Raw genomic sequence first — 22,863 nt, 5'->3', positions numbered from 1 at the left:
GACGTCGTCGTAAAAACTCTCCACATCCTTTAATATACAAAGATAATAACAGACTGTACAGGTTAGCTCCGATTGCTGCTGTAAACTCTGATAAACGTATTAAGGCTCCTCAACGGACTGAGATTCTTCATAACAGCTTCTATTACTATCAAATACAGGCAGCATGTACTTAGATGTCTGTGCAGTAGTAGAAGTAGTAGTTATTGAAATGCATGTAGCAAAACAAAATAATTTAAGTGTAATGACATCAGGTGTTAAAACGGACAGTTGAACAGGTAAACCAGAGTTAAACAAACATCGTGTGTGTGTGTGTGAGAGAGGAAATCACTTCCTGGACACACGGAGGGTTAAAGTCGAGGAGAGGCTGGAGACTCCCAGCATGCCGGTGGTGAAGTGTCCCGTCAGCAGAAGCAGACCGACCTCCGACCTCGACACCAAAGACTCCCTCCTCCTGCTCAAAACACAAACGGAGAAACACTTCAAGTTTTACAACTTTATTTTTGTTACCTATATTATGACTTGTTATGTCTTCGTATTATACTCTTGACTTTTTATCAGTCACAACACCATAACTACTGTATATCACTGCTTATCCAGTTAGTTCAATGTGTGAGAGCACAGTGGAAACAGCAGCTTCACCACTAGAGGGCGGGCAGCTCCATCCGGACGAGGGTTCAGCATCAGCTGCATCTGAACCGTACTGGCCCCTCAGAAGAGACTGCTCAACGTTTCTGGAGAGACTCCAACCTGTTTGTTGGAGTTTCTAATAATAGACCGCCTGTGCTGCCGATAAGCACCGTGTGTTTTTTTTAATCCTGTTAACCGGCAAAGCTATTGTTGGAGGGCGTTTTGTTTTTTTCCTTTGTCAGGAGTACAAAACGAGATAAGCAGTAAACACCGATAACAGACGAGTAAACCGTCTGCTCTTCAAACCTAAAAGACAACATTCAGACAGTCACTGGTTATTTTATTTGTTTTTCATAAATGTAACCAAAAGAGTGGTCCAAAAATATAGGAATTAATGAAATTATCAGACAAAATAAAACATGTTTGTTCAATTATTTCCTTTCTAATTTAAAAGCCTGACCAGGAGCGGTGGTTGCAATTCTTACAAAACATTTATCTATTTCACCTACAAAGTAAATAAAAAGTAACAAACATGCCGCTAAGGTGCTGTGTCAAATATTTTGTCCGTGAACTGGATTTACATTAGACTAGTAATAGTTGTCTAAATGCTGTGCATGTGTTGTCAAATTGGTGAAAGATGTGCAACTTAATTTGCAATAAGTTGACCTCTCAGGGCCACCGTACAAAACTTTGAAATCATTTGAGGTAGTAGATATACTCTGGTGCCCTGTAGGATGAAAATGAATATTCAGAAATTAAATTGAGCTTTAAAAGAGAATCCCTGTGCTTCTACGTGATGAGTTGTTTCTTCGGTAACATTTGTGATCAAACGTCGCAGCCGTTTGTTTGAAACTCACCGTCTTTGTATCATTTGACCCTAAAATAACCTTTTTCTGTCGTCATCTAAAAATGTTTTAGCAGTTCAAGATTTTTTAGCCAGAGGGTCACAAGGACGCTCGCAGGCCAAACCTCTGAGTTTGCATTATCCACTTCCACGTCCTCCCAACATCTTTACAACAATAGGCCTGCTTGTGCGAGGAGATGTTCTGAAAGATGATCTGTTATGATCGTTTCTTTCTGGCAGCAGATCACTCGAGCATTTGTCCCCCCTGTCTTTATCCAGGTAGAGTTAGGACACCACCCATTTACTGTAATAGTCCAGCATGTGACACTTCCTGTTCTCAGAAACCAACAAAAAAAAAAACCTCAATCTTCTGCTGTGATCTCGACAGGTTTCCTCTTGAGTTTATGAAATGAAATAACGTATCTTCCCTGTTCATATCTTTCACCGTCTCCCTGCAGTTTTAACATCTCAACCCTTTTAAAATGCCAAGTCCTGACAGGACTCAGGGTAACACAGACCGCACACCGTCAGATCTTTGCCATAACACGGCGCTGACTCACTTCTTGACGGGAGCGAATCAGCCGACTCGCTGTCCCCGCTCCACCGTTGGTGATTTGGGCTGCTGGGAAGACGAGGACGGGACCTGCGATTTGGGACTCGCCACAATGACTGCAGGCATTTCTCAGAAGCCACAGCCTGTTTTAGTGTGTGCGTGTGCGTGTGCGTGTGTGTCTGCACAGTATGTTCAGGGCTGTATTTTGTCCACTAGGCAAAAAAACAGACAAACAATGCATGAAGGAAAAATCTAGTTTATTACAACTTGGGTGTTATTCTTAATGGATAACTCTGAACCCAGGAGAGGAAACCACATTAACACAAGCACTGTACTTGTAAAAGTGCAAGTACCTCAAAATTATACTTGAGTATTTCTATTTTCTGCTACTGTATACTCCACTACATGTGAAATGTTGTTAATGTGCTGTTGGAGCAGTAAGTCGGTGTGTAATCACTTCAGGTGATCAGTCAAGTTGTACTTTCTCTTTTTAATGTTTGGCTGATCTTGAGGTTTGTTTAAAGGAGCTATAATTATGTTTTTGGCAACTTGGGGGGGGGGGGGGGGGGGGGATTAACTTAAAATACTCCAGTATGTTCACAGGCTAGATGCTAACTGTGTGTGTCTGCAGGTGGTGTACAGTGAGTTTTACATCTTTTTCCACTGAAAACAGCTGCGTGTGGAAACAAGGTTGACGTGAGCGGTGAGACCGAACCACAACAGTGAAGTTGTGGCTGTAAAGAAGAAACAGAGAGCTGAAAGACCCGTTGAACGTTTCATGGAGCTGCAGAGTCGGGTGATGATTCCCTGTGGGTCGTTGATATAAAATCGTTAATTAGTGCAGCTTTAAAAACTGATCTGAAATAAGTGAGAGTGTGATCACCTTGTGGGCGTCTCAGAAGAAGTTCTTGATGAGGGGAGTGACCAGCTTCACCCACAGCTTGACGTGGCGGTCCGGCCGCTCAAACGTAGAGCCGGACACCTCGCTGGACCGCTGGTACAGGATCTCCTGCTCCTGAGAGCCACACAGTTCAACACACACAGGTGTGTAATCAGCTCGGAGTCACACAGTCATCCATCGTGCTTTCTGGCTGCGGTTAACTCACCTCCTGCAGCTGGCTCTGCAGCTCCTCGTTCTCCGTAACGATGGCTATCTGGGCCTCCAGGTCACGGTGAACCGAGCGGTAACCGAAATTAGGGGAGCCAATTAGAGTGAGGCAAGGCCGATCCTGCCCCTGGAGGTAATACCACAGACCTGTAGAAAGGAGGGGGAAAGAGGAGTGAGGAGGGATTTCTGTAACGCCCAGACCACAACTAAGAAGAAGCACATGCAGAAATCCCCAGCGTCTATCCAAAACCTCAAAGTATGAGAGAGAGTGAGTGTACATCCTTGTCCCGGGGCTGGGACAAAATGACTGTACAAGCCATCTTCTCTCACGCTACATACCGCTGCGACCACAAGAAGAACAGCAGAGTAATGCGTTTTATTATTTTCACCGAGCCGAACTACACTAGTCTGGATGCCGAGTCCTGGCTTAAGCCTCTTTTATGCACAGTTGCCGGTAAATTACTGGCACTGCTAGTGACGTTTCACACACACGCCATGGCAATGCAGGAACAGACGGGGAAAGGGACAGACATCTTTTATTATTTTAAGGAACATTGTGGGCGAGGAGCAGTTGTTGTGCGGAGCTTATGCTCCTGTAATTCATCAAAGGTTTGAGAGACGAGACTAATCCCCCATGAAAGCACCGACGCAACAGCTTGACAGCGTCTTTCATCAGACGGACTTAACACTTTACCTGCAATGTTTCCACTTTCACTCACAACACAGCCGCGCTCGCATCGTCCCTGAAATGTAACTCCTCCTACACTCTAAACCGTCTCGGATTGTCTTGAAAAATTTAAACTAATGTCACCAGCAACCACGCCTGCAGCTTCTGTGAGACTAAACATCACTTCTGGTTGGTGAGGGCAAAACGAACACACTGTCAAATATTCTGTTTCCTGCTTCTGAAATGTAAGAATTCACTTCTTTCTTTCTAACTAATATTACTGTATGTGTATATGTATGTATGGTACTTCCTGTACATACAGATGACACATTGTCATGTGATCTGTATTTAATTGATCGTCGACTATCACGAGATGCTTTAAAAGCACATCTCATGCGAGGACGTGACCACAATGTGAAACGCAGCTTTAAATGTACGACGGAACTAGTAAATCAAGACGATCTAGAGAGGTTTGTGTGCTTTTCTCTGTTTTATATATAATTGTAAATTAAATATCTTTCGGTTTTGTGCCGTTGGTCAAATTAAACAAGCAATTTGAAGTCGTCACCGTGGATTCTGGGACGAACAGAACAGAAGAATGTGGTCGTTGGCTGCGGCCGTAGTGGGAAACAGACAGGTGTGTGAGTGCTGCTGTTGTTTGATCTCACCTTTGGCGTGGAAGGTCCACTGTGATCTGTGGTACTCGTGCAGCTGAACTCTCTCCTGCTGGCCCAGCCGGCACACCTGGCTGTAAAACTGTCTGGCGATGTGGGTGTAAGCCGCCGGGATCGCTCCGGCGATGCCCTTGGCTCCGAAGAAGCCGTTGACCTCGGGGGAGGCGGTGAGGATGCGGTAGCGGGCCCCGGCCCCGAGCACCAGCCGCATGTACGCCCGCGTCAGGTTGAAGTAACCCGACGTCAGGAACACAGTGGAGTCCGGACCGGCGTCCGTCAGCAGGCGCTGGAGTTTAATGACAAACGGAAAGTGAAGAAAGACGAGTTCCTATTTCCTGTAACTGTGAAAAAATAAAACCTGTTTGGAAGCTATTAAAGTGCTGGTTAGGATTGTTGTATTACTGCGGTTTACATAAGGCTCATTAACGAGTCTTCTACGTGCACTACTAGAAATAAACCTGCAGAAGAGCCACGTCACCACTCGTTAAACAAAAGCAACAAGAGATGAACAATGCTTTGACATAAATCCAATTTGTTGCAACAAGTCCTCCCTTTGTGAAACTTGTTACATGAAACATTGTTGATTCATGGAACCACAGAATGAGCTGTTGCATTGAATCACTTTATTGTGTTCATTCCCAGAATATGTGACTAATAAACCCAGAATAAATGTTAAAATATGTATTCATGGTTTATCAGAAACATGGTTATCTATTAGTCATGTATTATTGTATTAATCCCATGGTCAAACATCCCATAATGACAATAAAGAACCTCCGTCTAATTACATTTATGACTCGTGACTAAGGACAATAAACAAAAGGTCGACTTCCAAGCACTGAAGACACTAACAGATAAAAACATTAATCATTTAACAGCAGGGCCAAAGTGTTTATATTAGTTTTAAACATCTTTTTTTGTGTATATGTTGGGGTTGAAATGTCATGATGTCAGGTGTGGAGCCTCACCTGTGTGACCTGCTCGTCCACCTGGATCCCCAGAGGCTTCATCTGGACCAGAGGGAACACCCAGGTGTCCTCCCCCTCGTCCCCCTCGTCCTCCGACCCGTTGAGCAGCTGCTGCCTCACGTGGGCCGTGTTCACCACCTCCATGATCCGTTTCCTCGCCGCCGCCGAGAAGTCCTGCCTGTTGCCTGGTTGACGCGGAGACACAAAAACATGAGCGCGCACAAGCGGGAGGCGGGTCAGACTGATCTCTGGGTCACAGTGATCGGGGGGCCGCGAGTGCGTTTGAGAGAATTTACGGCCATTTACGAGCATGAAGCAGAAAGGAGGATGTTGATGGGGAGGAAAGTACGACCTCGGCTAAAGAGCCGTTACTCTGGAACATGCTCGTCTCCGATTGGCCGGCAAATTGCCATGAAAATTGTATATCAGTTTAAAAAAAAATTCCCACTCCATGTCGTCTTCCAGCAACACTGACATCACAACTCTATTCCTGGTGTTCGTTACCACGGCGGTCCAGTCCTACAGACATGATGTCATTCATCATCCCACAAACTAACATCCTGGCAGTCTGCGCTCCTGTTACGGACACACAGCACCAGTGTGAGAGTGTGTGTGTGTGTGTGTGTAGAGAAAATCCTGACATTTTCACATCCGGCTGCATGACTAGCCAACCGCAAGAGCTCTCATCATCTTTCTCACACACAGACCATCATCTAGTCGCCTGTCTAAGCTTTCAAGCTCCATTAGTGAAATCCATCGGCTCCTCCTGCAGAAAAACTGGGCCGCTGCCACCATAACCGAGCATGAAGTGTCAAACTGTGTCAAAACACGTTGGAGGGTAAACATGCGTCTGTGTACACACACACATGTTTGGCGTCTACCATTGTACGGGTGCACCATGCCCTCCAGCATGGTGACCGAGTCGTCAGGCTGCAGCTGCAGGGAAACGTCTCCCACGGCTTCCACCAGGTCGGAGAAGAAGTCGGCGACCTCGCTGCAGTTGTCCAGCAGCACGTAGCGGTCCTGTCTGTTGGTGAAGTACGAGTCGCTCAGGTTGGCCCTGAACAATGACAGAGAGAGAGAGAGAGAGAGAGAGAGAGTTTTCTTTGTGTTTTCTTGCCACTGAGGAATTTCGTGACGAGTAAAAAAAGTCCAAAGCATCTCCCAATGTCTTCAATGCAAAAACAATATGCACAGGCTGAATCATCCGAGAATTTAACGCCGACACAGACGAAGAGGAGCCACGAAAGACGAACTGCGAATCATCAGAGTGTGTGACTCATAGACGAGCTGATCTTAAGTGGGATTTACGTTCTGCTTTAATTTGTTGTAAAGTTTCACTCTTACAAGAGAAAAGGTTCCTGGATGAGGACTCTCTGTATCTCAGGGAAACATTCCCAACAGGACGAAAAAGTGTGAAAGTAAAGTATTTTTACAAAAACAGATTGGAAAAGATTTGGTCAACACCGCTTACGTGTTTACTGTTCTACTCTCTATTATCAGAGACACAAAGTATTCTGTTTACTTTCCCCACGGTTCCGGTCAGTGCGAGCAGCGGGGGGCCAGAAACTCGAACAAACAAACTCATACTGACACAAGCGCGGACATCCGGGAACCGACGTACCCGCTGATGATGAAGCTGTCGTCGAACAGGTAGACTTTGATGTGCTGGACTCCGATGGTCTCGTTGAAGCGCTGGGGGACCAGCAGCCGCAGCAGCCCCCTCAGGTCCGGAGTGTGGTACAGAGACACCCTCATCTGAGAGACGAAGCGCTGCAACAGCGGCAGCAGCATGGTCCTCGAGTTGGTCTGTCCTGCACGTAAAACACGGCCGAACATCAGGACGATGAGACAACAAGAGATCTCAAAATGGAAAATGGAAACGACCTCGTGAGCCGCGAGTGTAGTCCAGCAGTATGGAGACTTTCAGATCGGGAGCGTCGCCGTTCTCCTGCGAGCGTCGTAGAGCTTCTTCCATGCAGTCCACCTTAAAGACAAAGACAGCAGAGGACAAAACATCAACACATGCAGCAGAACCAGAGACCTCGAGCAAGTGATGGGCCATCAGTTAATCGTTATCGTGCAAAAATTCCAAATATTTATCATCTGCAGCTTCTCAAACGTGAGGATTCACTGCTTTTCTTTGTTTCATACGATTGTAAATTGAATATCTTTTGAGTTTTGGACGTCGTAACATTTTCCCAATTATCTGTCATTTTGTAAACTCAACGATTCATCAGGAAAATATGATATTATAATAACCACCGGCATTAGACGCAGCCATACCCGTTTCATTTCCTCTGAATTTGGGGAATTGGGCTTCAGCGTCAAGCTGCTCAGCTCGTTTCACTGCAGCAGAAAACTTCTCTCGGGGACATTTTACTTAGAAAAACACAGTAACAAACACTGTTTCCTGTTTTCATGTAGTCAGGTTTTCACTTCTCACTCCAAGTCATTGTTCTGCAAATCACAAACTGAGGTTTGTATCATTTCTGTTGTCAGCAGGTGCCATTTGTTGTTACTCCTGTGCTTTGACAGTCTTGGAGTTGGGTGCTTTTTTTAACTTAAGATAAGATGCACTGGACTGATATAAGAGCTGGCTTCAGTCTGTAAACCACTCTGACCTCAGCGTCCCTCTGTCGTTCACACTTTGTCCTACTGCACGTTTACTTGTGAATCGAAGAGAAAGCTGCAGGACACAGGAGCGCATTATTAAATATTGCAAATTGGCAGCACACAGCATTTATCAAACACCGGCAGCGTGTTATTATCTGTTAACCGAGCGTGGGAAAAGCATGACTAACTCCTCTGTGCACGAAGAGAAAACGGCTGCTCTTCAGAGGGCACCACTGGTAGCGAGCAGAGTCTTGTTGTTCTTTACTTCAGCTTAATTGTGCATCTGGTGCCCAAACGCATTCGTTACACGTCGCTCCAGAGTGCCTGTTTGCATGCCGGTAAAACGTCTCTTCTTTCCAGTAGAGAGCTCTTTGGGGGACGTGTGCACCACCGACACTTCCAGCTCGGCTCTGGAGAGAAATGTGTTTACGAGTTGGAGCTGAAAGGAGCAGCATTTAAGTTACTATGCAATGTCCAATCTGCTCAAACTCTCACCACATACAATTCCAGAGGGAAAATGTTTGTTTCACTATTGCATTTAAACAAACTTGAGCGTAAACATTTTAGTTATCAGCCAACAGCAATGTGATTCACTGCAGACAGGAAACATTGACCCGGAGGACAGATAGAGGAAAGGTGGACATTTAATTATTATTTAAATGGAGTTTGATGGGACCGCATCACGTTTCATCTGTAAAGGAAAAAGCCGACGTTCTCCGGGAATACAATCTCAAGCAGCAGAGTGAAAATATATAGATATATAAATGATTGTTTAACTACCGAGTACTCAAACAGCCCTCTAGGAGAGAACTAAATGGTCAGTGGCTCCTCTGAAACTTGAGTTTGACACCCCAGATTTAAACCATCAACCACCTTTCCACATTCAGACACATACTTTGTAGGATTTATTTTATATTGGCGAAGTTTTGTTTTAAATATATTTCTATTCTCTACAATAGAAACTCCTCAGACTCCACAAGGAGGCTTTACAACAACCTGTCTCTCACATAAGCAGTAGCAGTGCTCTCCACTTTGCATACGGAGGGCTGAACATGCTTTTCTTTGGAGCTTTAGATTATTCTCGCTGCCTGCACCTGCGCTTAAGTCAACACGCCGCACAGGTGTGAGAGTCGGCATCGGTCGAGAAGCTTTTGTGCCGAGCCCGGGATGGAGATTCTTCGGTTTTTAACCGCAGACCACGCTCGTATTTTGAGTTCAGGTCATTGTGTCCTATTACAAGCAAACCTGAGCTCGCCAAATAACACGGACTCACTGTTCCTTGACTCAACGTTTCTAGTAATCCATCATCCTGTGAGGTGACAGAGTTGATTCAGATGCTTTTAACTGTAATTTAACATGTCTGACTTGTCCGTGTTCTGTGATTCACCCTCTCTGCTCGAAACCAGTTAAAAAAACAACAACAAATGAAAAACAGCTGAATGCGAGTCCAGACTGTGGTTTGTTCTGGTTTAATGTTGTTATGCTAGGCCTTCCAAGCATGAAAAACAGCAGGATATCACATGCCAACACTGGTCTCCTTATACCATAAACCCGTGCATTTTGGGGTCATTCCTTGTAGCAGAAAGCTGCGGTTCTCCTGGAAGCGACTCTGACTCACATTTTCTGGCATCTCCAACCACTTATTTGGCACACGCTTGTGTTTGGATGCCAGTGTTCTCACCTGCCCCAAAACTAAAAGACATTAAAACAAAAACAAAAAATAACTGCTCCGACACACAAAAAAAAAAACAGCACTTTTCTCACCAGCTCCTGCTCCAGCTGACCCGTTCCTAGATACAACGAGGCCATCACCACTCGCCTCTTCGCTGTTTTGATCCGCGCCTGAAGGGAAAAACAAAGAGACAAACAAACACAACGATGGATCCGTGTGTGCGTCAGGAATCTGGTCACAAATACCCGACACCAAGAAATAATAATAATAATAATAATAATAATAATAATAATAATAATAATAGGTACATTTACTGTTGGTCACATGTGAATGCTGTCGAACCAGATTTCACCAGTCATCAATCAGCAAATAAAAAAAATTAATGACATATTTTTGGCAGTTCTGCTTCTGTGGTTGTATGCAGGACGGGCAAAAGGAAGTCTGAGGGAAGCAGAGGACTGAAGATTCAACAGGACAGAAATAACGTCCCGGTTCCTCTGGATGATGCACTTATTGGGATAACTTCAACAGAAGGTAGTTCTGATTGTTAACGTGCAGGTCTGTGAATTATCAAGAGAAACCAGGACTTCGTTTGTGCAACAAACATTTATTAAGTTGATTATTTTCTTGATTATTTGTTTCTTCTATAAAACGATAGAATGTAGGGAAAGAAACACGTCGCCATATTTAAAAGCCCAAAGCAATGTCTCTAGATTTTTTTTTTTTTTTTCACCAAAAGTCACCAAAACTAAAACACATTCAGCTTTCACGGATATAAGAACAAGAAAATAGCAGCAAACCCTCATAATTAAAGAGCTGGAACGCTGTAATGTTTTGTATTTTCTGTTGAAATTGAATTGAACTCTAAATGAACCATCAAACCCTTTGCTGATTAATTTCCCACAAATCAGATTTAGTTTCTAAAAAGACGACCCATTGATCACCACAAATGAAATTCCAGTCCCCTCCATTGTACTGAAGTTAAGGAAGAAATCTCAGCTTGATAACACAAAAGGGTTCGTGAAAAGGTATCATCTTTTGTAATTTGGGTGAACTGGACCTTTAAGGGATTAAATTGTCATGTTTTCCATTAATGTGTTTTTTTTACCTGATGGCTCTGCAAACAAAAGTGTCATGACATACTGTAACAACAAACAGAAGGAAATATGTGTGTGTGAGCGTGTGTGTGTGTGTGTGTGTGTGTGTGAGAGAAAGAAAGAAAGAGACAGAAAAATGCCGTCAAGCTGCTGTGTGGAGGGATTCACTACCAACACAGTAAAGAACTAAAAACTGAAGCCAAGATCCTGACTCTCAGCATCTCGAACGTTACGCAACAAGCAGTTTGTCCAAATGTCAGTTTTAGATCCCGTCTACACAGATATTTTTTAAACGGATATTTCGCCTTTTTGTTCACTAAAACAGATATTTTTTTAAAACGTCTCCTGAGATGTAGATTTTCAGAAACTGGGCTTAACTTTTATCCGGGGCGTTTGGGAAAACGATGACGTCATTTTCCCAATTCGCCCCTTTCCCCACGTTCTCAGGAGTCTTCCTTGGCAGGGTACTTTTCCTAAAAAGGCTGCCGAGATGTCTGAATATCTTCCATAAGAAGACTCCCAATCGATTTTCTTGGGCTTTCATCGCCTTATAACGTGACGCTAAGTAGCAAATCCACTTCCTCTTCGCCACAGCATCAAATATAAACTTTGTAAAAATAAATAAATGACTTGCTATTCCTTCACTATCGTTTACGGTTTGTTAACACTGCCAAAGGACGTTCTGAATCTTCTTCTCTGGTATTTGACGCATCGTTGACGGTTTGGAGACGTTTTTGCGTTCTCGTGTGGACGGAGATATTTTATAATAGCTAGCTAACGTTAGCTAGTCAACAGTTGCTAAAATAATTATTTTCATGCTTTTTTTTTCTGCCCATTGTTTCATATTGTGGGCGTGGTTTCCAGAGAACGATGACTTTATGTCATCGTTTAACCGTGACTTTATGTCATCGTTTAACCGTGAACACATCGTGACTCACAGGAGCACTAAAGGTGCGACATGTTGTATTTTAAGACCTCATTACAAAAAAAAAAAATATATATATAGATATATATATATATATCTATATATATATATATATATATATATAGATATATATATATCTATATATATATATATATATATATATATCTATATATATATATATATATATATCTCTCTCTCTCTCTCTCTCTCTCACGGGTCAAAAAAAGATCACAACAATTAGGTGAGTCATTCTTCCATAATTAGCATCAAGAGCACATTTCTTGTATGTAATACAACTGGTAAACAATGTCCTTGTATGAGGGAAGCTGCTGCAGCAGCGCATAAACTGTTGTAGATTCCTGTTTCTTTGTTCCCGGAGCGGCTGAATAGGATAAAGGCTAAAGTTAAGAGGAAACATAAAAGGATTCCAATGTGGTGACACACAGCAGGTGTGGGACCACGTAAGGAAATAAAAAATAACGATGTTTGTAACTCCGGAGGGATTTAATTCTAAATGTACATTTGCTTCTCTCTCTTCATAAATTAGGTGAAATGTGCACGCTGGCACACTTTTATGAATGTTTTAACTGGTAAAAAAATAATTTGTGGTCGGCCATTTTTTGAGTAAAGTCCTCGGGCTTTTACATTTAGATATATAAAGCACAGATCAGCTGCTCCGTCGTTATGAAGCGCACGAAAGAGCTGAACAATTAACTCCTGGCTGCTGCAGCAGCGTGCTTCTCTACCAACTCAAAGAAATGCTTCCTCGAACACCTCAGGCACTTTCTCAGGCCTCGTGCGTTACTTCACGATACATGACGACACGGAACATATTTTCAAAGTCAATATCTGCAGGTGTCGGCCGTCATTTTTTGAGTTCTAATCATTCCTTTACAGCAAAATGTTTATTTACGCAGCGACACCGACCTTCATAGTCTGGTAGAACTGGTCGGGTGAGGTGAGGATGTGGATGTGGGTGCCCGGCACGCGGAAGGCGGGTACGTGCTCTGCCATCCATTGGAAGTGTCCGCAGAGGCCGTCTGTGCCCTGAGCTCCGGCTGACCCGGCGGACCTGGAGACATGTCGGGGGGCCGGGTCGTCTTCAGCCAGCAGGGGGGCCAGCAGCAGCACCGAGGACCTGCAGGAAACAAACGTTTGTCACACAACCTTCCTCCACAGACGGCACTTCCTGGGATGTTGTGTCGTTTACAAGGTTATATATGAACTTTGATTGCTTTCCACGTACCATTTCATGATGGATGTACTGTAATCATTATGAGTATCAACATGCTGGTTTTGAGTTCAGCCATAGGTAGTATCTGTCAAGTTTATGCCCTTTTAAATTCTGAATGGAAATCCAGCTGAAAGTGTGGGTTGATTGAAAAACGTCCAAAATAAAACACAGAAACAGCAGACCTCGTCAGTGGAAAATGAGACGTTTGCGTGAGGAGACGATGTCCGACGAAACGGGTCAGTTGTGTCATTCATCACAAGAAAACAATAGTTTTCTGGGTATCGTCTTCTTTTTTGTGCCGACGTCCGCGGACTCTAAAGTGTCAGACGTCCCCGCCAGCACTTGAACGCACCACAATACCTCTGTGCTTGAAAAGGATCCGATATCATATTTGTCAACCTGTGGGAAACCCGGTGACAAAGGTGTCTAAGTGAACCAGATCCGGACACATAACAGGACCGGTAACTCTGCAGTCTGACAAACGTCAGTTGGTATTTTTAGGCGCATTCAAACAAGGGCTGTTTTAATCTTTAAGCGCACATCCATGAGAAGATTGAACAGTGTGTCTGGATTTCCTTCTTCAGTGTCCCATAATTCACCCCAACCCCTTTGTCTCCGCCTTACAATCTCACCATCTGGTCTGACAATGCAGCCGCATTACATGAAGACAGGGTGGAGTTTGATTCTCAGACATGACCGTGAACCTCAGATGCTGATTGTCAGAAGTCTACTGAAGTCCTTCATATTCATTACGACCGGAACGAACACACACACACACACACACACACAGTTTACGTTTGGATTAAACCCACGAAAAAAAAACATCTTCAAGAAGTCGGAGGAAACAAAACACGCATAAAAACTAAAAAAAAAAACACAGCTCGGGGCTTCTTTCCAAAGCCACTTTGCTGAGTTAGAACACAGAGAGGGGATTTCCCCTTTGTTTGGGATTAAAGTCCCATCATTCAGGAACACACACACACCACTCAAAGAGCCATAAAACAACTGTAGCACGTCAGAGGTCGTCCTCTGGTCGTCCTTTTCTTTTTACAGCGGTGAAAATTACAAACGTTAGCTGAAAGCTTTTACAGTTTACTGAAAGAGGTAAAAGATAAGGCGAGTGTGACAGCAGATAAGACACACTTTGAAATGATGAGTCTTTCTTTTATGCATTTCAGGACTGAGCAGAACAATATAAAGTCAACTATTACCTCAGTCAAACTATACAGTGAAATAAAAGCCTCCATAAAACTAATCCTTAAGAAGGGTGGAGTTTCTGCACACACACATTATCAACACTCCGTCTCTGTCTCCTCAATCAAGGTGTAGCGCACTTAGAAGAACAGCGATTTCATGAAACTGATTAAGTTAACTCTTTAAATTTAATGAGATTAGTCGCTAAATTAATAATGCTAGACGTTTGCTCGTTACTGCAATGAATAGGAGGAGCTGTTCACTTTAATATGCGGCTGCACCACATCCCTCTTGATTTGAAGCATGCGACGGGAAACAATGATGTCCGTCCGTCTTCCCCATAATTACAGAAATTCCCCAAAAATCTCTTTGCGTCCTTCAATAGATTTAACCCCCATTTGTCTCAACGGATCTAGGTCTTTTCAATATAGTGATGAAACTCTGTATTCTGAGCATGTATTCTAAATGGCAAAAAAGTACGTGGACATCCAAGCGTTACACCGGACCTAAATCCAAAACCATGAGCATTGAACTGCTGCTACAGCAGCTCCATCTCGTCTGGGAAGAGTGTTTGTGAGGTCAACCACCGACGGTGGGCGATAAAAGCAGAGCTCTCCAGTTGGGTCGAGGTCAAAACTCTCTTGCACAACAAACTAAAATAAAAAATTATAATGAAAATAGCTTCTTCACGGACATGGCTTCGTACACGAGGGAAATGTCATGTTGAAACAGGAAAGGGCTGTCCCCAAAACTGTTGCCACAAGTTGGAAGAATCCTTAATAAGAGTGGAGTTCTTGCACACTCAGTATCAACATGCGGTGTCTGCAGATGCCATTTAGTGTAGCGCACTTCACTACTGTACTAATAACTTCATACTATTTAGGACGGTTAAATAATGGAGGGAATGCTGCAGGATTATAGTACGAGATAAAGACAATAAAGATATGTAGATGACGGATTATTATAATGAGGCTCCAACCAGTCGCCATGCCCAAACTTCCTTTTCGGTAACAGAGACACAAACAAGGAAACTGCAGCTCACACTAATTAACTAACATTGTGGCAAGATGTCCTCCCAAGGAAATGTCACAACAGGTGTGACATAATAAAATGATTGATGGCTGGATTCCATTCGGCTGTTTCCATTTCCTGGTGATTTTTACATGCTGGCACACTTGGCAGAGATGCTACTGAACAATCGAAAGCGCCCTGACGGGGAAAACAGCACCGAACACGACCCAACAGGCTCTGCAAAATGCGGTTCGATCGGCTGAACACGCAGCCTGAAGGACATTCACACCAGGCGCTGCGAGAATAAGGCAAGTAGAATCATTGATGCCTAAGACAGTACGATCGATTGAACATCATCATTAAACTTGATGTCCATCTGCTCAGACATGTCAAAGCGTCTGCTGTGATCTCGTTCCACCCCGTCTGTCCATTTGAAAAGAGTCCGTTCTGACTAATAATAACGCAGCAGGTGCGTTTTGCTAATGAGTGATATCACCTGTGTGAACATCGGCTGGAAAGTGTCACGTGACGCTGAGGCGGTCAGAGAGGTAACTAAGTACATTTACTCAAGTACTGTACTTGTACATCATTATGTGCTGCTTTCTATTTCACTACATCTCAGAGGGATGTGTTGCTACTTTACAAATTAAGATTCTTGCATAAAAAAGGCAAATTTAATTGAATTTAAAGTTTGATTTGATAACTTTAATAAATAGTTACTTTGCAGATTAAAAATTATACAAGATAATAATATATATATATATATAACTTTGAAATGGACCATTCTGCTTGATGAGTACTTCTACTTTTGGTATTTTAAGTATATTTTGATGCCAAATACTTCTGTAGAACTTTGAGTGCAGGACTTATACTTATAACTGAGTATTACTACTTCTACTTGAGTAAAAGATCGCAGTACTTCTTCCACCGATGCAGATTTCAGCTGTGGTAGAAGTTACATAACACAGAAAACAGAACAGCATATACGAACCTCAACCTTCAGTTGTGGAAACATACTTTCCCTGAAGGTTGCCTTCTGCTTGGAGGCTTATTATTACCGAGTGGAAATGAGCTAAATCTTACTTTAAACTATTATAAGTTTCACCCTAAATAAGCTAAATAACTTGATAGATCAAAATAGAGCATCACAAGTCACAGAACTGACGCATTAGCAGTAACAACATTAGCAAAGCATCTCTTGTCTCTTCACGATCGGGTGAAAAACCTCATGTTTATCCTCGTGTCTGTGTCTCCGTGGGTGGGCCGTGTCTCTTACCCTCCTCGTCTGTCCCGTGCGCGGAAAATCCGGTCAGATATTCGGGTGAAAACCCCGGTGATGGCCGGTGAGTACACGGAGTACACCAGCCTCCTCCAGGTCATGGGAGCCGCCATTGTTGCAGCAGAGAGACTTTGAATAAACTTTATTGATACAACGACCAGGTTAACAGACACGGATGAGCACCGAGCTGCGTGTTATTTATTATGGTTTATTATGGTTTACAACAACAAGTAAAGTAAAGTAAACCCCAGAAAATAATAAAACTTGTTATTTATCTCTGTCTGTAGTTTTTGTGACGGTTAAAATGCATTTAAATGCCCTCTAGTGGTCAACCTGTGAACTACATTTAAACTTCAGTGAAATGTTTATATCGTTAATTTTATCCTGAAGTTAACCTAAAAATAAAAAAATATGAATATGATTCTGGTTATAATCATAACCATTACAATCATGATCATAATAAGTAATATTATTGTTATTCATTTTATCATAATTTCGATACTGATTGTTATCTGTATTCATATTGTTATTATTCTTATTTTCATTATTATTGTTTTCCGTTATCTTATTTTATTTTTTATATGTTATTAAGTGTGTTTTTTCTTTGTCTTTTATTATAATGGCTGTGTATATGGGAAAGAAGCGATGGCCTATGCTTTCAAAATTATGCTTCACAGTGAAAAACATTTGAGAAAGCTCTGATTTATGCGTTCATGGCTTCCAATGCATTTCTGGTAACACCACTTGATCTTTGTCATTCATATTACCTTTTAAAGGTGTGACCTCAAGCTGTCAACCCAGGTTTGTGGTCATGCAGTACAGAGTTCAAAGGTGTTTTTCCAAGAACCAGTCCTCCTTATAGCATACAATGGCTTTAAACCCAGTCGATGCTCATTATCACACTGCCATTACATATTTGCAGGCTAATTATAGGAGTTAGCAGCATGGGGTGAGCATAAATTGCTATGATTAATGGTGTTATTATAGTTTTAAAGTTGATTATTGATGCCCACATACAGAAAGTGTGAGCAACATAGTCGTTATCTTTGTTTACTTAGAAACTAATGAGTAAAAAATGAAATTAATAATATCTCACCGGACTAGATATAACAATACTGCTTACACATAAATGTTCCTAACAATAATCAAACAATACAATAGATGACAATATAACACATTCTGCACAATGAGTACATTTACTTTTGATACCTTCAGTGCATTTTCTGATAATACCTTCATATTTTTAACTAAGTAAGTTTTTTTTTGCCAGTAATAGAGTATTTCAGGTCAGCAGTATAGCCGGTTGTTGCTCAAGAGCACTGACAGTAAGTCAGTTGCTTCCTGATACAACACGAGAGCCCGAGGGACATCATTTAAACGCTAACCGGCTTGTAGCGCACATGAATGTTAATCATCAGTCGTGTTGTGAACAAAGAAACATGAAAGGATTTTACATCTGCCTGGTGTTAAGGTAAGGCTCTATTTATTGATCCTCACTGGGAAGAATTATCACGTTACAGCAGCACTAAAGGAAATTAATTGACTATTTAAAATAATTTAATCAAGAATATGACATCTAAAAGTACAAGAACGAATACATTATGGAGCAAATACTTGCAGTGGTGGAAAAGTACAATTTTGAGATTTGATATTTAACTTTTTACTCTAATATGACATACAAATCATATGATCGCTTTCATAATTTGATGCATTGTTTTAGATTATAGCAAACAGTATATAAAGCAATATAACAGCAGCCTAGTATAATAGCATAGTAGTATAATAGTGTCTCGTTTGTCGTTACAATATAGTTTATGTGGAGCTATTCATGTTGCCCGGCATTTAGACTCTGCCAGTAAAGTCTGTAACATTCATATATAATAATGAAACCTAGTTCTTAACTTGTTCACCTCGTGCAGGAGGGAACCCATCAGTACCGGGAAACTGCCCGGCGAAAATGTCACGCTGATAATTTATTGGCAATCTGCCAAGAACGAGCGCGGGCACGTGCATGTGTTCTCTGCGTGCACGAGCGTGATTCCTGGAAGAGAGTCCGAGCACCAGGAGGCGGAGCCTTACCACTCACACAGGCTTTATTCCGAAACAACCTCCAGTAACCTTTACGCACACGGTCTCGCCTTCAGATATCACCGACACCACATTCCTCCGCTTAGGAAAGGAACTCACACTTCTTTTTGGATAGTTTTTTTTTTTTTTTGTATTTTAATGCCTGAGTTAATAATTCATTTAGCACTACTCTCGGGTAGTTTGCATATATTTTCTTTTGGCGAAGAGCGGCTGCGGTGCGGGGCTGAACATATCCGCAAGGTAAGTTAAAAAAAAAATAGACTGGAAAGACACCCAAAGCGGCTCGCTGTGCATCATTCAAGCAGACACAATGACAGAAAAGACACGGGTTATAATGCGGGTTTTACGCACAGCTGCGGTTATTGGCTGCTTGGGGCTCTTGGCGCAGTGCAGCCGAGGAGCATGGAATAATAATTTTTGGGGTTGTTTCGCAATATTGTGAGAAGTAGACCGATTTCCATACCAGCGGGCTCTGTAGCGGTTCTGAACCGTTATGGCGCCTCCTGCTTCCCTCAGTCCCGCACTGTCCGGTGCAGCCGTCTGCAATTCTCAGAGCAAACCGGACCGGACGGGACACTTCTTTTTCTTTTTTAGTCACAGTGAAACCGGAGAATGGGGGCCTCTGTGGCGCGGCCGAGCAGGGAATAAAGAGTTATTTAGTGAAAAGTGGGGGTGAATAAAGCGCGCCGGACTCTTTCACAGTGACCCCGTTTCTGAAATCCCTTGTTGCGGTACGCCCGATCGAAGACAATTGAAAGCAATCAGGATCCAGTTGCTGTCTGGCTGCACGGTGCAGCAGCAGCAGCAGGCTCAGCGCGAGTAAGCGAGGATTCATTTAAACTAAATATAACCTGCCTGCCCAGTCTCGCCTCATGCATTTTGTCAGAATGGTCTTAACTGCATTTCATGAGGCTAAACTGAGAGCTCTAGTGTGGCACAGTGGTCGTTTATTTATGTCCGCGCTGCATGAATGGAGTTTCAGAGGAGACTGCAGCCTGAATGTGTGCATCAGTCTTCATTTAGGTGGATCATCTGTGCTCTCTGTCTCCAGCTGTGTTTAGGTGCTCTCTCCCAGCCCCTCTCTGGATGCATCGGACTCCTCTGCCCCGGGGCCCTGGACCCGGTGTGTGACCCAGCCACCCTCACCCCATTCCCTCTCTCTTTCCTCTCCCTCCGCCCCAAACTCCTTTCCACCTGTCTGCTTCGGCGCTCCTGTTCTGGGCCCCCTGCCTCTCGACCAGCGGGCAGAGGCAGGGGGCCATGGCGCCATGGTAGCCTTCAGCGGACGCAACCCCCTCGCCATGAGCGGCGTGACCCCTCCGGAGGGCAGGGTTCAGGGGTCAAACTCTACCCTGCATCACTACAAGCCCTTCAGCTCGCATGCACACTACCAGCAGGTCAGTCACACCTTTAGAGAAACATCTTTTTGCATGATTGACGACTAAAAATGGGCTGATGACGCATAATAATGGCCGTTTTTCCCCCCTACTCATTTCAGGTGATGCGTGCATTGCGTAAGCTGCAGGAGAGTGGGTTTTACTGGGGGGCTGTGGGGGGCCGGGAAGCCAGCGCCCTGCTGCGCTCTGAACCGCCCGGCACCTTTCTGATCCGCGACTCCTCGGACCACCACCACTTCTTCACCCTCTCCGTGCAGACGGCCCGAGGGACCAAGAACCTGCGCATCCACAGCGAGGGAGGCGGCTTCTTCTTACAGCCGGACCCCCAAAACACCCAAGAGCCCCAGCAGTTTGATTGCGTGCTGAAGCTCATAGCGCACTACATGGGGAAAGGGCCGGATGCTGGAAGGGGCAGAGATGGGGCGTGTGGGGGTAACTCAAGAGAGGCGGAGAAGACGGGGTGCAGCGTGTATCTGATCCACACCAGCGGAGAGAAGATTCCCTTGGAACTGCGGCGGCCCCTCTCAAGTTCTCTCTCCTCCCTGCAGCACATGTGCAGGAGGACCCTGAACAATCTGGGGGGGTCGGAGCGAGCGGCGGAGGAGCTCCCGCACACACTTAGAGACTTCCTGGAAGAGTACGACGCTCCTATATGACTGACGGGAACTGCAGAAGTTCCACCACGTGGACCAGGAGTCCCGGAGGACAGCACAGACCAGTTCTCGGCGTAATACGTGAATAGGGGCGCCGTCAGATGCTAACCAGAGTTAGCCTCAGATAGCCAATGTGAGGTCAGTTTTTCATCGTGTCCCAAATCTGCTTCAACACTGGCGGACACCATCTACCTACAGTCTCCTGGGGGGTCCGGGGGGCCAGGAGCGTGATTTAGGTAACCCAACGATTACCTCGTCCGTCCTGCCTTTTGCAAAACAAAAAAAAAAAAACACTGACCACTAGTGTGAGTGGCAAGTGAAGCCAGAGGTCAAAGGTCAATGTTTCCCATGACTGACTCAGACGCAGAGCAGAGCCTCGTAGAAGACTAACCCGATTGGTCGATATTAACGACGACAGCGACGCCGTGATCGATGCACCACCAGTGATCCCCGTGGGTTTTATTGTGCTTAAGAAGAAACCCTCTCCTCTCTCAGCCTGACATTTACAACACTTTGGATCAGCGGACTGAAAGAAAGACCACAAAGAACAGGAAGGTTCAGAGGGGGTGAATGAAGGAGGAGAAACAGAGAAAAGGCTAAGTCCGAACGGGGGGGCAAAGCAGAGAACATACAGTATTTATTTGCCTGAGTGTGTGTGTGCGTGTGTGTGTTTGTATGTGTTGTGGTAGCGCACACATTTCCATTGCTGCTTCCCGCAAATGTTGCCTCATAGAGGGGGGAGAGAGGGGGGGGGGGGTGGTCATGCACGCCAGCTCCACACACACACACACACACAGGTACAGCCCAGCATGTAGTTTTTTTTTTTGGAAGCGTGGGAACAAGAGAGGGAAAAAAAAAAAGCATTACAAAGCATCTTCTCCTGTTTGTTTCCTGGTTCTCCTTCATTACCCTTTTCCCTGCAACCCTTTGAGTTGCATGTGCGCCTTGACAGTGACAGAAAGCAGGCCGCTGTTGCCGAGACAAAAGCTTGTTACTGAGACAAAAGCCTCGGCACAAAGCCAAACAAAACAGCAGAACTTATTTTTATCCAGACTGGCTGAAAAAAAAAAATGTCACTGTTAAAGCTCCTTGGGGAACGACGACGGTGATGATGATCCATAAGATTTGAGGAGTGGGGGTGGGGGGGGGGGGGTTGAACGAAGGAGAAAGAAGAGCGGGAAATGGGATTAGGAAAGGGAAATTGAAGAGGACGGAGAACTGGGGAGGGGGCTTGGGGAAGGGGGAGGAGACATACTGGTATACAGCTGAACATTGATGTGATTGATGTCCCAGACTTGGAGGAAATGATGGAGCTCAACAGGACGCTACTCCTTTAAATGCAAAGCCACGTTTGCCAACATGTGCAAAAAAAAAAGAAGTTTTGGCTGAGTCTTAATTCTGTCTTTCAGACCCTCTCACAGTGATTTATTCTTTAACATTATCATCTCCAACGTATTTCTTTTTGTGCTCATGAAGGAGAGAATGAACTGTGTTATGTGGACGTTTTTTTAACCCCATGTAACTTTAGAAAGGTTTCTCATCCCCCGTCTCACCTTCCACCGTTACCTCTGAAACAAGAGTTGGTTTTGTCTGTCTGAATGTCATGGAAACACAAAACTGCCTGAAAGTGATTCTTTAAAAAAAAAAAAGAGAAAAAAGACCTTTTGTAAAACAAAGACTTTTGATTTGATCAGACTTGTTTTTGTCTGTTTGACCAGTGCTCATACTTACCTGTGATCCATATTGGAGTGGAAGCCTTTTCACATCATAACACTTTGTGATCTCATGTGGCCACTTGAGACAAGAGCGCTGAAATAGTACCACAGTTATACTCTTTATTTTAATTTTATTTTTGGGTCAAATCTCAGTCTAATTTTCTCACGTCAACACCAAGTTGTTTTTGTTATTTTTACATGTGTTGCACCAGTGGACCTCATGTGTATGTGAATCATTTTGTCTTTCATAAAGACTCTCTCGCTAAAGGCTCGCCACTAGTCTGGCAAAATACAAGCTGTAATATCTGAAATGACAAAGCATTACATAAAAAATAAATGAAAAGGAAACGTTGCACATATTTATATTTCTAAAATATTTCAATAATTTATATTAAAGAGCACTATTTTTACAAAAGTCGATGTGTTTTCCGTGAGTGTTACTTCACTGTTTGTTTCTTTGCCTCCTTCTCTTTTCTCTCTCTTACTCCACCGAGTCAATATTGACTTAACTTATCGTAACGCATTGTTAAGGCAGACTGTA

General features: G+C 43.7%; 2 protein-coding genes across 3 annotated transcripts; one reads left to right on the top strand and one right to left on the bottom strand.

The window, feature by feature from the left end:
- Positions 1-10: 10 nt before the first annotated feature.
- pgs1 (phosphatidylglycerophosphate synthase 1) lies at positions 11-16,589 on the bottom strand. 2 transcript variants are annotated; one of them, XM_076094002.1, is made up of 11 exons: positions 16,467-16,589; positions 12,679-12,889; positions 9,822-9,899; positions 7,329-7,428; positions 7,066-7,255; positions 6,323-6,501; positions 5,442-5,626; positions 4,468-4,759; positions 3,131-3,279; positions 2,908-3,039; positions 11-2,831 (listed from the first exon to the last, which is right to left on the bottom strand). In XM_076094002.1, exons 1-10 carry the CDS (start codon positions 16,580-16,582, stop codon positions 2,920-2,922), a joined length of 1,620 nt encoding a protein of 539 aa, XP_075950117.1. In that variant the 5' UTR covers positions 16,583-16,589; the 3' UTR covers positions 11-2,831; positions 2,908-2,919. The 2 variants fall into 2 exon arrangements, with proteins under 2 accessions (XP_075950117.1, XP_075950118.1); XM_076094003.1 differs by having other exon boundaries at positions 11-451.
- Positions 16,590-17,942: 1,353 nt separating this feature from the next.
- On the top strand, positions 17,943-22,670 carry LOC142952033 (suppressor of cytokine signaling 3-like). Its single transcript, XM_076094019.1, has 3 exons — positions 17,943-18,797; positions 19,609-19,954; positions 20,056-22,670. The coding sequence occupies exons 2-3, from the start codon at positions 19,826-19,828 to the stop codon at positions 20,608-20,610; spliced, it is 684 nt and encodes a 227-aa protein (XP_075950134.1). The 5' UTR covers positions 17,943-18,797; positions 19,609-19,825; the 3' UTR covers positions 20,611-22,670.
- Positions 22,671-22,863: the final 193 nt, after the last annotated feature.

This window comes from Anarhichas minor, unplaced genomic scaffold (genome assembly GCF_050575085.1).
Source record: "Anarhichas minor isolate MPS153535 unplaced genomic scaffold, ASM5057508v1 ptg000017l, whole genome shotgun sequence".
Taxonomy (NCBI): domain Eukaryota; kingdom Metazoa; phylum Chordata; class Actinopteri; order Perciformes; family Anarhichadidae; genus Anarhichas; species Anarhichas minor.
Note: the sequence above shows the minus strand (reverse complement) of the source record. Positions and strands in the feature narration are given on the sequence as shown.

Excerpts from the sequence above, each read along its gene's own strand:
- pgs1 (XM_076094002.1), bottom strand. The coding sequence starts at position 16,582 with ATGGCGGCTCCCATGACCTGGAGGAGGCTGGTGTACTCCGTGTACTCA. Across the intron at positions 7,429-9,821 it reads GTCAGCTGGAGCAGGAGCTG|GTGGACTGCATGGAAGAAGC; the intron begins GTGAGAAAAGTG and ends TTTGTCTTTAAG. Across the intron at positions 7,256-7,328 it reads CTACACTCGCGGCTCACGAG|GACAGACCAACTCGAGGACC; the intron begins GTCGTTTCCATT and ends TTTTACGTGCAG.
- LOC142952033 (XM_076094019.1), top strand. The coding sequence starts at position 19,826 with ATGGTAGCCTTCAGCGGACGCAACCCCCTCGCCATGAGCGGCGTGACC. Across the intron at positions 19,955-20,055 it reads CGCATGCACACTACCAGCAG|GTGATGCGTGCATTGCGTAA; the intron begins GTCAGTCACACC and ends TACTCATTTCAG.